Here is a 14,938-nt window from a genome sequence, read left to right as displayed (position 1 = left end):
TGTCAGGTACTGTCTCAAATGAATCTGTGTGAGAACCATTATCTCATAGAACTATGTCCAGAGAGAGTAGTTTACATAGCTGTAAGTGTGTTTAAGAAAACCCAAGACGAAGTGATGATTCCTTTCCCAGGAGGACTAAAGTGGCATGCACGTTTTCTCATTGTATTTCTTACACCTGACTTCAGAAGATCGTGGTTTCATGTAGACATGCCCACTGCTCACAGAGTTAGACATGCAGGCAGTGGTGTGGAGGAATTGTTTCCAAATAGGATACATCAGAATCACCTGAACGTTGTATTAAAATACAAATTCCTGGGCTCTACCTGTAGTTTCTGATTCACGTCTCAGATATGCCTTCCAATGTTTGTTTCTGTATGTTCCCAGGTGATGCTCTGGTCCAGGGACCACAATTTCAGAACCACTTTTATAAAAGGAATATATTTGAACTGCACTCTGAGAGCTCAGGGTGTGCATCTCTTCTGATAGCCAACTTCCATGACATCATGCTTGATGTTGGCCTTGAACCAGCCATGCTGGGAGTATTTCCACCACTGAAATCAGTAAAAACTCAGGCTCTTTTCTTGGTTCAGAGAGCCAGCCAGTCATTACACATTCACCAGCAACAGAAATGACATAAACTGCCTAACAATTGAATGAATGTAGAATGTCACACATAGCCTAAATTCTTATGCTGCTTAGAAAATAGCATTAAAAGGGACTTGGCAGTAGTGCCGTGAATGAGTGAGTGAGTGAATGGATGGATGGATGGATGGATAGATGGATGAATGTCGCCTAAACTTAAAGCTACCATCAGCAGTAGTCCCTCAGACAGAAATAGAGTAACTCATTTTTTTCTCAAGCAGGCTGATAATTGATTGCCTTTCAGAATGACTTTGTTGTCATCTAGATAGTCAGAAACATTTTAAAATTTAATAAAAATGGTATGCTTCTTTCCTTAGATCCAAATTAATGTCATTTTCCAAACCAGACAGCTTCTTTGGAAACATGGTCAACTAGTTAAAAACTAGGAAATGAGATAAATATATCTTCCAAAAACACAGGATTGTACCATGCGTCAACCAGCTTCGGTATTTAGGAATCATGTGCACCTCCCGGGGAATTTCCCCGTCTGACTCTTAGGCTTGGTTCACTACCCAGCCTCCAAGTTATGCAACTTACAGGATTAAGTTAAAGATAATAATTATAAAAGAACTGGGTCTCATTGGAGAAACAGAATCACTGTGGTCTTCTCATTTCCAAGACTCGCCCTTCTTGATATGCGGTATGTGAAGACACCACTGTTTACTGGCTTTATAACTTTGAGCGAATTACTTTACCTCTTGTGCTTACATTTTCTCATCTGAGCAATGGGAATTAGAGCTCTTGTTCACGTGTGTTTGGGAGAATTGAGAGTACCGAGTGTAAAGCTTCTAGTATAGTGCTAGGCACACAGTAGGCTCACAGTAATTGGTAATGGTGGCAGTTTATGGGCGCTCTTCATGCTCAGCTATCCAGATACTGAAGAATAAATACCAAGTGCTAAAATTACTGTCTTGCATGTAACTCTAACTGGATGTAGAAGTCACTTTCTATTTCAGTGCATTTAAATTAGATAATTTGCTTCCGAAGCACTGATTAAAATGCAACTTCACTTGATAAACTCATTATTTTTATGAGATGTCCTTGTGAGAACTCTTATGCGTGTACATAGATTCCTTTGGTCCCATTTAGCCTCCCACTCCGTTGGATTTAAAGGGGGAGCCAGGGAAACTTTTATTACCCTCCGCTCCCACTTCACGTTGAAGTATCTTCCGCCCAGAGATACCAAAATTAGGTAACCATTTGAATTTGTCTGATTTGTGATTCCTATTTAATTGCACAGAATATGCCAACAGATACTTTACATTTTTAAGGCGAAAAGCTGGACCTTGCATAAGCCAAATGAACTATTTAGCTTTGTTCAGTTACCAAAGTAACTTAGGATTTATGGTTGAAATAGAAATATAAAAGTCATTGTGAATGTGTCCTGCATAAATTAGGAAAATCCCAGACAACTTAGAGCCACTCTTCTTTTAAGCCCCGTTTTTAAACTCTTTCTCTGTAGCAGACCACAAGACGTAGTTGAGTAACTGCTTTGTTTCCATACATCCACTTAGAAATTCAACAAAATAAAATCTCAGGTAACAGATGAGTATAGCAAAACTGAATTACGTAATAATGGTAATAAATGCAGTTTATGTTCCCAGTGCAAAGGCTCAATGTTAAGAGGTTCGCTTGTGACTTCTGTGAGTCATCAGAAATATAGTTCCCTAGGGGGGAGTGCAAGAGAGTTTATCAATACTTCTCAGAACCCCAAAGGACATTGTGCATTGTGAGTGGGTAGGGGGGTGATGACCGCGATAGATGGTAAAATCGGTGATGGCTCAGGTTTATTGTGTAACAACTGCTGTGTCAGGCACTGCTTCTATTTTGAAAGGGCATTCCCCGTTGCTCCCCAATTTATCTCGTGCTTTACAAGACAGCATGAAACACCAATTTAGAATACGGTTCCCTCTCACGTATCTTCTCCAGGCCCCATCCACACAGTACAACTTTAAAAAACAAAGAATCTAAAAATATTAATTTCACAACACTGACCTATTAAAAGGCCAGAGTGGGGCCTTGATTCTAGGGAAATAGAAATGGAATTAAGCTCAGTGAACTTAGGCTTGCCACGTTCTGGAATGATCAGGTTTGACACTTAAAACTTGCGGGAGGAGAAAAACCTAGTCAGTCTGAATTTTACTTATAATTTGGAAAATAGAATCCAAATCTAGGTTTTATATCTATATACTTCAGGTGCATTCTCATAACTGTCAAACTCTCATTATAAGATTATTACTTCTTTTTTACAATTCCTTGATTTTTAGTAAATGTACAAGTTGTGCAGCCATCATATAAGGTTATTTTCCGTAGAAATTGATTCCTAGGCCATTTGGGAGAGAAATTATCTATCAAAGGCTTGTTAGTGGCGAGAACGCATGTTGATTGTATAGCACTAGGTACTCTTTAGGTTTTTGTGGTGGGTTTTTTTCTAAAGTGATGTGTAATGAAAAAGCATGTACTCTAGAACCTTAGAAAACAGTCATATTTAAGACCACTAACAGCTGCAATGCAACTTTATTTAGAAAATGATTTCCTTGTATAGTGTTTTTTTCTGTTGATTTTCATGGGATAATTAAATGTGTAGAAGGCAAAAATATTGATTGACATATTTCACATCTTTTAAAGATGATATTTGAGACAGGTTATCAGAGATCCTTGCACACATGGACTCCTTTAACCACTTAAAACAGAGAACTTCAAATGTTTTCACAGTTCTGCAGAATGCTTTATATTGCTGTCAAATCATAAAATCTTTCTACTTTATATAGTCAGGGGAGAAAGGAGTAAGATTAGACTTCTGTGCTGAGCACCATGCAGAAATGTCAATACATTCTTCTGTTATTTCCCAGGCTTGACCTAGTTGCAAATTTAAATATCAGCTCCTGGAAACTGAAGGGAACACCTTGTGCAGAGAATATTAAGTATTCACAATCTCTCTAACATATGCTCTGATATTTCCATTTTTGAGCCTTTAAAAAAAAACAAAACAATCTTTCCAGTCAAAATACTATGATATCAGCTCTGTAATATTCACTGTTTACTCTTGGCCCCAGTTTGCATCCTGCGTATCGTGTGCCTGCGGGGAAGGCGAGCATCTCCCCGACGGCTGCGTCTGGGCCTGTGTCCGCCCTGGCCTCCCTCTCGTCCTTGCTGCCTGCAGCACTCCGGGGACATCGCGGCCACGCCGCGCGGCCGGGCAGCCCCCGCCTTCTGACTGCACCCAGCTTCATCTTGCTCTCAGCCCTCCCCTTCACTGACCTCGCTTTCTTAATCTCCTTGTTTTCATCCATCTTATGAATTTCCATAAGCCCCCTCAGCATTTTTAGAATAATTGTTGGACGGGCCCTACGAAGTCGGAGAAGAGGAACTGAAGCAGCTCTGTCGACTCTAGACGGCTGCATATGACCGCGTTACGCTTTCTGCTTAGCCCGTTACCCCTCCTGTGCACTGAACATAGGCTTCTTCCCAGCAGCAGCATTGGATGGGTGGTCCTCTGAAAACTGCAAAGAAAGTAAGAGTCTGTTATCAGCGAACAGGTTTTAAAAGGAGCAGCGATCCTGCCACGCTGGTTCTCCTGTATTCGGGTGTCCGTATTTGACACAGGTGTAGGTTCTTTTTCTTGCAAATGGAACTTTCCTGGCATTTAAAAGCAAATACATCAAATATCTTTTGTAATTTCTATATATTAGGGGAAGGTGATCAGACAATGACAAAATGTACCCATTTCCACTTCCCCCGATGGAAGAACAAGCTTATATCTGTTCCCAGGAATGATTGCATCACCTTGAAAGTATCTTTTGTGTTTAAATCAACAAATGGCTTTTATCTTTATTGATGATAAGTAGCAGTATGTTTTCCCAAGAAGTGCTTATTGGAGTTTGTATTAGAAAGTCTCCTTTAATAGGAAGAACATGGAAGCATCACCTGAGTTTTGTTTTTGTTTATTTGTTTGTTTGTAGCGTGGAGACGATCAATGATGGAAACTTTCACATTGTGGAGCTACTCGCCCTGGACCAGAGTCTCTCCCTCTCTGTGGATGGAGGGAGCCCCAAAATCATCACCAACTTGTCAAAGCAGTCCACTCTGAATTTCGACTCCCCGCTCTACGTGGGAGGTAAGCACTCTTCCAAATCCCATGGGTCCCCAAACCCTGTGATCTTCGTCAAAGACTGATTCTGAAGTTGTTGGCACTGGTGCCATAGTCACTGACCAAGAGTGATCGGTCCCTGAAAGATGGGCATTAGGGAGAGAAAAGGAAGAGCCCTGGGTAGCTGGTAAGGGACCATCTGTAGTCTCAGCTCGGGTTTTCACTGACTGTGTCCTTGGGGTGGAGAAGAACATTAATATTTCTTTGTGTCTGTCACATGCTACGGGGCTGACATTTCACAGAATTTCATCTTGTTATTTGATTTGGTCTATGGAAAAAGAAAGCATGAGAGGTCAAATTAGACAGTGAAAACAATGACGAAATAGGTTTGATGCAAACTGTGGGGTGCATGACCTCACCCCAGCTCCCTTGAGGAGGTGAACACTACCAGCTTCAGTGAAATGTTACTATGCTGGCATGGCTGGGCCACCAGCTGCTAACTCAGAGCTGGATGACAGGATAATTACTAATGAAATTGAATGAAAGAATTAATTAATTAATTAAATGTACAAATTGTATTGGGATAATAGAAAGTATTTTTGTTTAGCGTGACCTTAACGTGGCTTGGGAAGGTGGATTAGAGCTTAGAGTGATAAAGACCCTGGACCTTATTTTTAAGCAACAGAAGTCAGATGAGAAAATAGGTGAGGAAAGAAGTAAGAGCAAAATTCTGAAGGAGCCCAGAGGAGAGGACCCACAAAGGAGAGAGCTTCCACTCTTGCCTCTATCTGGAGGAGCCAATGTATACTGGAGACATAGAATTTCAAATTTCAGACAAAGGAGTAAGAAAGCATGCGATGTTGAACTGATTTAAATCACATTGAATTGAGCAAGGTGAATTGACTGATAAAATTAATTTATTTTACAGATAAATAAGTTAAAGCTTTTCAACAGGTCAGTGTAACTGATTTCTTCACCACGGCAGGTATTTTCATGAAGTTCGCATCTTTCCCTTCAAAATAATAATCTTTGGCTGCTACACAATTTTCTCAACACCTCAGAACCTACCCTGATAGTTTTGTTTGGAATTGTCCTGAATGTCCAGAGCACTTTTATTTTTAATAACTTCTGCAATGGAAAATCTTAGCACTTTGATAAAGTTTTCATGTTTTAGAAATAGTTAAAAATCTTTGGTTCCATTCTGTAAATAGTTATTGAGCATCTCCCATATGCTGAGAACTAAATTCATAGATGCTTGAAGGATAAAGAGTTGAAAAAAAAAAAAAAAGTCTCTTCTGTGCCCAGGGGAATGGAGAAGGCAGGCATGTCTTCGAGTAATCAGATGTATTGCCTGTTAGGCCTGTGCAGCAAGTTGACAATCTAGTGGCTTCATGGGAGTCGCAGCTATGAGACTCATTAAAAGACAGAGCCTCCCATTGGCCTGTACTGCAGTTAACAGCTGTTGCCTTGGGATGGCCGAAGCAATCCCAGATGTACCTGAGACGTGAGAGAAATTATATTTACTAAGCCCATGCTATGTGCCCAACACAATGCTCCTTTTCAGCCTTACTCCTCAGAGACTTTAGGAAGTAGGTATGATTTTGTTTGTTTGTTTTACAGTCCTGAAGGGACAGTCTCAGGGACTTAATAAAACTCGTCCAAGTTCACAGAGCTATGACGTGATAGACACCTCACTTGAGTGCAGGTCTGCCTGGCCCCGAGCCACCTGTATTGCCACTCGGTTATTAACATAGAGCAGAAAGGGAAACAGTCTGAGTGTGTGGCTTTTTGTTTATTTCTGGGTTTGTTCTTCACTTGATTTCATTAGAAACCATTTCATTAAATGCTTTCAAGCTCCTGTGGAGTATATAGGGGGGTGGTTACAGAATGGGAGTGCTTGGGTCAGAACATTTCTCAAAACAGAAAAAAAAAAATTTAAATTCCTAACTAAAAGTGGTCATCCTTCTGAGGGTAGAGGGCTTGGCTATCCATTCAGGCCTGAGAGAAACCACTTTCATCCTCACCTCACTCCCAGAAAACAGAGTGGACTCATTTCCTTCCAACTCAGGGAGCAAGGGTAATTCAGATCAAAGAAACACAAGGGAAGTGTAAAACTGCAGCCCAAACTCCATATGGCAAAGGCAGGAAAACCTGTTAGCCAAGGAGAGCAAGGTAAACCAGCTGTCCCCTTTTCTCCAAGCTGGACAATAGGGACACTCCTCAATGATGTCACTACCTTAGGCCCCTTGCAGAAGAATTCACTAGCCAAAGAGGAGGCAGCTTTACCTTACCCTTGGGTCATCCATTACCCCTGCTGTAGGCCTTGCTCAATACAAATCTAATCTTTATGCTTTTCTCTATAATAATCCAATCAGAACATTGTATTATTACCTAATGGGATTAAAAAACAATAGTTGAGACCTGCACATAAATACCCCTTCCTGCATCACAATCTCCTAAAGCCACCATTGGACAAAGGATTTCAGCTCTGACACTTGATCCCTTTATTGTCATTTTGAAACCTGTAGAGCTTGTTAAAACTAAAAATGGTCCACTAAATTACCTGTTGACTGATAGATTGACTGAACTTCAACTACAGCCCGTGGCATAAAAAAAAGCTAAAAATAAAAAACACAGGTCTACTTTTGTTTGTCAATGAAGACCTAGTTTCCTAGTCAGAACTGTGTTGGGTGTGTGAAAGGTTGACTCAGAATACTTCTTGATGGTGTGATGTCCTGTTAAAGGCAAACATATGTGTAATGGATCAGTGTTTTCATTTACAAATTACTGTGATCAGAGCTGGGCCTGTTACAGTTGTTAGCTTTGGAAATAAAATGCACACATTTCCTAATCATTTGTCCCTGCTGAGGAACATCACCAGTCTGTATTTAACCTTGGCATGTGCACATGAGAGTGTTATAACCAGTCAAAATGAGCTATTAAAAAATAGTTTGGAAATACTCTTTTTTAACCTCTGAAGAAAGGGCCATAAATGTGGACATTAAAGCCCACACATTTATGATAGACTGGTAAGATTAAATTAGAAGAACTCATCCCAGAGCAAGGAATTCCTGTCTCCAGGCCTCTCCTTCTGACCTGGCTCTATAAAGCAGCCCAGTGTCCGAGGCCAGGTGGACCGAGACTAAAAGCCTGAACTCATGGAACTTCAAAGCCAAGACACATAAATCAGTACCTGTCAAAGTGTGACGGAGACCACCTGCTCCAGAGTCACCTGAGTTGCAGGTTGACATTTAGATTCCTGCACGCCACTCCCTCCTGCTGAGTCAGAATCTCAGGGATGGGACAGAAGGGGGTTGGGGGAGCTGCCTTCCAAGCTTGGGCTTCTGGTGGTTCTTACATATGACCAGCTTGGAAACAACTGTTTTAGTCCATCCATTCATATTACAGGTGAGAAAGCCAAGCCCCAGAGGATGGGAAATGATGGGCCCAAGTGCACACAGAGCCAACAATAAAGACTTGACCTCTAGCCTTATGGTGCTGTGCACCTGCCTGTCTGTTTCTGGCGTCTGCAAGCAGGGCTCCTTTGAATGGGAAAGATGATGATGCCACGAGACAGGGCCCAGAGAGTACTCAGGTTCTTGGTCTTGTAACCATTCATCCCCCTAGAAAGTGAGCCAGGTCTTTTCTAGCCGACACCCTCCAGCCAGAAGCTCAGAGTCCAGGCACCAGGAGGACGGGGACACCAGGGGGGAAGTCAGTTGCTCTGCAAGCCTCTCGTTCTCCCCTTCTCCCTCTGCAACCTGGACAGTTGCCTTCTGTGGGATCCCATCCAGGAGCTATTTCAGGGTCTGGCTTAGGCCATGGAAAGATTCCTCAGTTTTGCCAAATGTGGGTCACTAGATGACAGTCACTAGTGGAATGAATATATACAAATTGCTAATTCTGTTTTTGTAATTTCTTTTGTATTTCCGATTTCTTGGAAAATGATGGTTTCACTCTCAATTAGTAAACAAAACACTGATGTGAATGAGGTGCTGTCCTGATGGGAAGCATGGTGAGTGTCTCAGGCACTGACATCCACGACTGTGCTCTGGACGCTGTCACTGGTGATCTGGGTTAGTTGCTGGCTTAGAATTTGGCAGGACCAGGGTCATGGTCACTGTGAACCCCAGCTCTCACCTTCTGGATCTGAATGGACTGAATTGTGACTGGAGATTGCAGAGATTCGTCTCGTCTGCCTAACTCTAACTCAGTCCTGTTGGGTGACATTGAGTAGGCCGCCCGGTGAGCTCTTTGGGCCCTGGGACCTCCGTCTTTAAGAGGCAGGATTTGTCAGAGATTACTAACCTTGCTTTGTGGAGCTCTAGGCTTCCAGGGAGTGTGTCCAGGTTGAGGGGATGAGTGTGGAGAGGGGAGAGAACACCACCGTGTCCCCTTCCCAATCCTCCCTTTAGGTACAGTAGCTCTGCTTTTAGGTTTTATATATTTATGCCTCTGTGTCAGGTTTGGTTTAAAACAAATATTAAAAATTAAAGACTAAGCCCAGCTGGCGTGCTCAGTGGTTGAGTGTCATCCCATCAACCTGGAGGTCACGGGTCAGTTCCCTGTCAGGGCACATGCCCAGGCTGCAGGCTCAATCCCCAGTAGGGAGCATGCAGGAGGCAGCCGATCAGTGACTTTCTCTCATCATTGATGTTTCTATCTCTCTCTCTCTCTCTCTTTCTCTCTCTCTCTCTCTCTCCCTCTCCCTTCTTCTCTCTGAAATCAATAGAAACATATTTTAAAAATTAAAGTCTGATCATCACTGAACTAGGTCCTTTATCTAGTTGTGCATTAAAATTGCATAGCATCTTCTAGAAAACAAAAGCAAAGAAGCACACATCTCTCCCCCCACTCCCATCCTGCCCGGAGACTCGGATCAAGGTCTGGGCTGAGGTCCTAAGCATCAGTATTTCTGCAGAAGCCATGGGATTCTATCCGGGCTGAGACCCACAGGACTAGATGCCCATGACATCAGTTTCTCCTGTAGAAGTGTCACACAGACTGCCGCCCTGCTGGGAGAGCTAAGAGCGCCTGGGTGGCAAATGGCCGAGGAGTCCCCAGAGAGCGTGACCTCTGACTCGCTGTCCCTCCCCAGGCATGCCCGGGAAAAACAACGTGGCCGCGGCCCTGCGCCAGGCCCCGGGGCACAACGGCACCAGCTTCCACGGCTGCATCCGCAACCTGTACATCAACAGCGAGCTGCAGGACTTCCGCAAGGTGCCCATGCAGACGGGCATCCTGCCCGGCTGTGAGCCCTGCCACAAGAAGGTGTGCGCCCATGGCACGTGCCAGGCCAGCGGCCAGTCGGGCTTCACCTGCGAGTGTGAGGAAGGATGGACGGGGCCGCTCTGTGACCAGAGGACCAATGACCCCTGTCTTGGAAATAAGTAAGTGCCAGCTACTTGTTGGGGAAACACACCTATTGCAACCATCAAAGGAAACACAGAGGGGAGGGGAGGGGAGGGCAGGGGAGGGGGGGAGGTGCAAGAAAGTCAGCCCCTTAAACTGTCTCCTTCCCGTTTCTTCCCTCACCCTCCCTCTGCCCTCCTCCTCTCCGCTAACGCATTTTCATTCCTGCTCCCCCCTCTCTGCAGATGCATGTATGGCACCTGCCTGCCCATCAATGCCTTCTCCTACAGCTGTAAGTGCCTGGAGGGCCATGGGGGTGTCCTCTGTGACGAAGAGGAGGACCTGTTTAACCCCTGCCAGGCCATCAAGTGCAAGCATGGGAATTGCAGGCTCTCAGGCCTGGGGCAGCCCTACTGCGAATGCAACAGTGGGTACACTGGGGACAGCTGTGACCGAGGTAAGCCAGCTGGCTCAGCCCCTCCCTGTCTTAGAAAAGCAAGAGGGCCTCCTGTGAGAAGAGAGAGAGAAAGGGAGGCAGAATGGGAAAGAGCCAGGGAGAGGGGAGCGGGAGGAGGAATGCCAGGGCTTCGGGGGACTCGCAGTTGCTGCTGCGGATTTATTTCCCGGTGTTACGAGGGCAGCAGATGGCAGCTGTCCTAACGTCCGCTGCAAGGTTGTACCCACCTTCGGGTGTCTGCTCACGCGTCGATTTGCTGCGGAAACACTCCCTTCTACCTTATGTAGAAGTACACTTACCTTTACTCCTTTCTTCCTTTACCTGAGGCTCTCACCCAAATGCATTAACTCATCTCTGGCACAGAGAAGAGGGAGCTCGTAGTTCAGCTCTAGCTTGAGGGTCAAGTCCCCGCTGACCCTAGAATCAGACCGACTGGTCCTGGCACGTTGTGCGGGTGAGAGGGATGGGATCGGCCGACGTGCTGGCCCACCCGCCTCCAGAGTCTGCGTGGCCAGCACGCCCTTGGCCTCTGGCTCGCCCGGATTTGGTTGAGTGTGTCAGAGGGGCGAGACAAGGGAACGTGCCCATGGAAGCTTTTCGCAGATGGCTCTTTCTGAACTAGTTCCTACCAGGGTAATTTATGAAGTTAGTGGAATGTTACTCATATTAAGTAACAGACTGAATGATACTAAACCCCGGGTCTAATAAATTAAATCACATACTCTCTGAAACATCTCCCCGCGGTAAACAGATCCAGCTGCTGGGAGCGTAAAAACAGAAGATGCGTATTTTTGCCATAAAGGAAAAGATTTAGGAATCCAATTTTCTTGTCAGCCCAATGGCCAGAGTATTTATAGTTCACATTGATAGTTTTCACTCTGCTGCAAAGAAAGGCCGAAAAGAAGCATTTTTCCAACAAGCAGCAGACTGTCCGCCAGTCCGTATAGGTCCCGTAAGCATCACAGGACAATGCCCGCTGGGAGCAGGGGCCAGAAGCCGCCTCCCGACTCCGGGGGCTTGGAGCCACCGTCCTTACGTGCTTGTGCTCTGTGTTCTTCCTAGAAGTCTCCTGCCAGGGGGAGCGGATAAGGGATTATTACCAAAAGCAGCAGGGCTACGCCGCTTGCCAGACGACCAAGAAGGTGTCCCGGCTGGAGTGCAGAGGCACCTGCTCGGCCGGCCAGTGCTGCGGGCCCCTGAGGAGCAAGCGGCGGAAATACTCCTTCCAGTGCACCGACGGCTCCTCCTTCGTGGACGACGTGGAGAAGGTGGTTAAGTGCGGCTGCACCAGGTGCCCCTCCTAACGGCCCCCCGGGCGGCTGCTGGCCCCTGCGGGTGGCCGCGGGCCGCTGCACCAGCTGCACCAGGTGCGCCTCCCGGGCGGCTGCTGGCCCCTGCGGGCGGCCGAGGGCCGCTGCACCAGGTGCGCCTCCCAACCGCCCCCCGGCCCCCGCTGGCACCCGCTGGGCCGCGTTGGACTCGCGAATGCTTCGTAGCGGAAATATTTGAAATATATTGTAAGATACAGAACAGACTTATTTTTATTATGAGAATAAAGACGTTTTTCTGCATTTGGAAAAAAATAGAAATGTGTGGACCACAGCTTCCCCGACGCTGGAGAAGTGCAAAGGGACGTAACCTGGAGGCATGAGGACAAGGATGGGACCCGAGGTGGCTCGGGTTTGTCCCTGTGACATGCCGCGGACAGACAAGCACATGCCCACGGGAGCCGCGGGCCGCCGGGCGGACGTGAACTGGCCCAGAGCAGGAACCCCGCGCCCGCGTCTCTGTCGCTGCGGCTCACGGGGACAGACCGAGCACGTGTGGGAGTGAGGATGCAAGGCCGAGGGGTGGAACCCAGGGTCGCAGAACAAGTGGGTGAGAAATATTTTGTGCAAAACAGTCTCCTGAAGACCTGGGTTCCATTCGCGAGAGAGGACGGGAGTCCTAAAGTGTTACCTTCTTTTTAAACATCAGCATGTTAGAGAGGAAGCACACAAAAGTGTTCATCTACCGCTTTCCAGTATTAATTTTTTGTAATATAAATGATAAAGGAGATGATAAAGAACCAATAGATTATTGATAAATAAATTAGTAATAATATGAATTTTTTGTTTCTATGAGTTCTAAACGGCCCTATTACAGTATTCAGTTTCCATGAGAAATATTTATTATATCAAAGTACATTGTACTTAACATTTTAGGCCATCCTTTTGCTGTTTCTCGATGCTTTAATATATATTAATTTATAATTGTCCTGATATTTTTGTACATTATTCAAACTTTAAAAAAAAAAAAAAATCAGGATTTTTTTTTTTTTTTGGCAATAGTACTAACATAGGGTGTTATCTTGGGATAAATATGTGTTGGTCTGTTTGTTTACTTGGACATCTGACCACTGGTGTCCCTGACCTACTGGCCTCACTGAGGACACCTGCAGAGCGTTGTAAAGTCTGCGTGTGAGATGGTCCTAGGACAGGAAGGGGCCGCTCTGCACCTGTCCTCCCAGAACAGAAACGGGGTGTAGCAATCGACACTAGGAAATAGATTTTTGACAAATTAATATTTCCTTGAATTTTTGGCCCTTGGGGGGGGGGGGGGACAAGAGAAAAGGCTGTAATGACAAGAACTGTGATTCTTCTTCCAACCAATAAAGCTCCTTTATTACCCTGATGTTCCCATGTTAACATGTTTGCTGCTAAATTCCAGTGTAGAACCGAGAGTGATTTATAGTGGACTGTGCTCCCCCTCCTCAGAGTCCCCGGGTTCCCCGTAAAGATGCAGATGTTTCTTTCCAAAAACTCTTTTTACAGAGAAAATTAGATGTACGTGTATAATTTGGTGTGCTCTGTCTTTCTCCAGACTAATATCAGTTACACTACTGATGTTTGTGAATTAAACAGGCATTTACTGCATCGACAGCTTGGTGATTTCTTAGAAACTGCACAGTGTTTAGAGTCCCCTCCTCAAGAGTTCCTTAGTCATAGTGAGACAGAGAAGAGAACCTGTCCTTTTTGTTGCCAGAAGTTGGCTTGTGATTAGCATAGTGTCACACCTGGGGACTTGGGAATGGCCACATGGAAGAGATGAGTAGAAGAACACATCCTGTGCTAGGGGGAAAAAAGTGCATATTCAGTTGATTTCTTCCCCCAAAAGTGAAAGGTGAAATGTCACTAACCTACAAACGGTATTTTTTTCGTTTTATTCTTTTTCCGTCAATTGGAACCAGATGGAGAACAATGAAGGGCAAGGACCCCCTTTCTTCCCGGGCAGGCGTGAGTAACGTCACAGCACCACCCGGAGCAGGGAGGCGGGCTGACTGGGTGGGACGTTAATGCGCACCCGCCAGGCTAGGATCTGCTCATTTCCCCGTAAGAAAATCCTGGGCGTGCTTTCGCTCGCGCACACCCTGTCTCCCCCAAACACACATGCCCAATCATTTACTCACTCGTGCTTAAAATGTCTACATTTTAATTATATGATTACTCTATGGTCATTGTAAAACATTTTTTTTTATTTCCATCGGTTGCTTTTTTCCCCAAGAGGTCATGGATCACTCATTAAGCAAAGAAGCATCAAGGGCGATGACATGGCTTGGTTTGCGTTTATAGGTTTGGGTTATCTTAATAGCCACTGTTTGTCATATGCCAGGCACTACGCCAAGGGCTTTCTGTGAAATACCTCATTCAGCGTCACTACAAACCTATGTCCGGGGTTGTCGCGATCCCTTTTACACAGGCACAAGCAGCTCGGAACAGAGGAGCTGAAGTCCTGTGACCATGCTCAAGAGATGCAGGCCGCAGCTCAGTGGCCGCAGCTCAGTGACCGCAGCCCTCTGCGGAGGTTCTTTTAACCCTGTGAGCCTCCTTTCCCAGCACCATTTTTCTCTCTCTCGACCATGTTGATTTAAATAATCTAGATTAGAGATGCTTGTTTTGTTTTTGTTTTTTAAAGGAAAAACAAGTGAAGTCTAAGTCGTTTCCAGACTGTAGTCCTTGCTCCTCCATGCTTATAAAGACACGATGCCTGAGATTTGGGCTGAATTAGCAAGTTTGTTAGGGGATTGTTTGCCCTTGATGGCACTGTTTTCTCCAAATGAGCCCTTCTTTGAGAAAATCCAATAGCCAAATAATTACCAGCAAATGAGACAAATTAAGGGCAGTTATTCATGGTATAAAAGGCTTCTCACTTTTAAAGCCTTGACCATGAGATTACTTTAAGAAGGAAACTTAACTATTCTAGAGCATTTCCAATGGACTCCAATCTTTTAAAAACATTTTACACATATCAGAATCAAAGCTAAAGCTACTACAGGAATAATGTACTTTGTAATTCAGGCTGATTAAACATCCTCAGTGTGTTTACTTTTAAATTCTCACACTAGTGAGGCACCATCA

The 14,938-nt window shown here is 45.0% G+C and overlaps 1 protein-coding gene across 2 annotated transcripts in view; it reads left to right on the top strand.

Annotated features, from left to right (window-relative positions):
• SLIT2 (slit guidance ligand 2) overlaps positions 1-13,214 on the top strand; it is a 297,246-nt gene extending 284,032 nt beyond the window's left edge. For both annotated transcript variants that reach the window (XM_087828059.1, XM_087828055.1), the window contains 4 exons: positions 4,605-4,759; positions 9,831-10,122; positions 10,330-10,541; positions 11,604-13,214. In XM_087828059.1, the coding sequence (XP_087684185.1) occupies positions 4,605-4,759; positions 9,831-10,122; positions 10,330-10,541; positions 11,604-11,845 (901 nt within the window). In that variant the 3' untranslated portion in view covers positions 11,846-13,214. The remainder of the gene's footprint in view (positions 1-4,604; positions 4,760-9,830; positions 10,123-10,329; positions 10,542-11,603) is intronic.
• Positions 13,215-14,938: the final 1,724 nt, after the last annotated feature.

The sequence above is a fragment of the Miniopterus natalensis genome, chromosome 1 (assembly GCF_054644295.1).
Source record: "Miniopterus natalensis isolate mMinNat1 chromosome 1, mMinNat1.hap1, whole genome shotgun sequence".
Lineage (NCBI taxonomy): Eukaryota > Metazoa > Chordata > Mammalia > Chiroptera > Miniopteridae > Miniopterus > Miniopterus natalensis.
The sequence above is the reverse complement of the archived record's forward strand: the minus strand, read 5'-3'. Positions and strand labels throughout refer to the sequence as shown.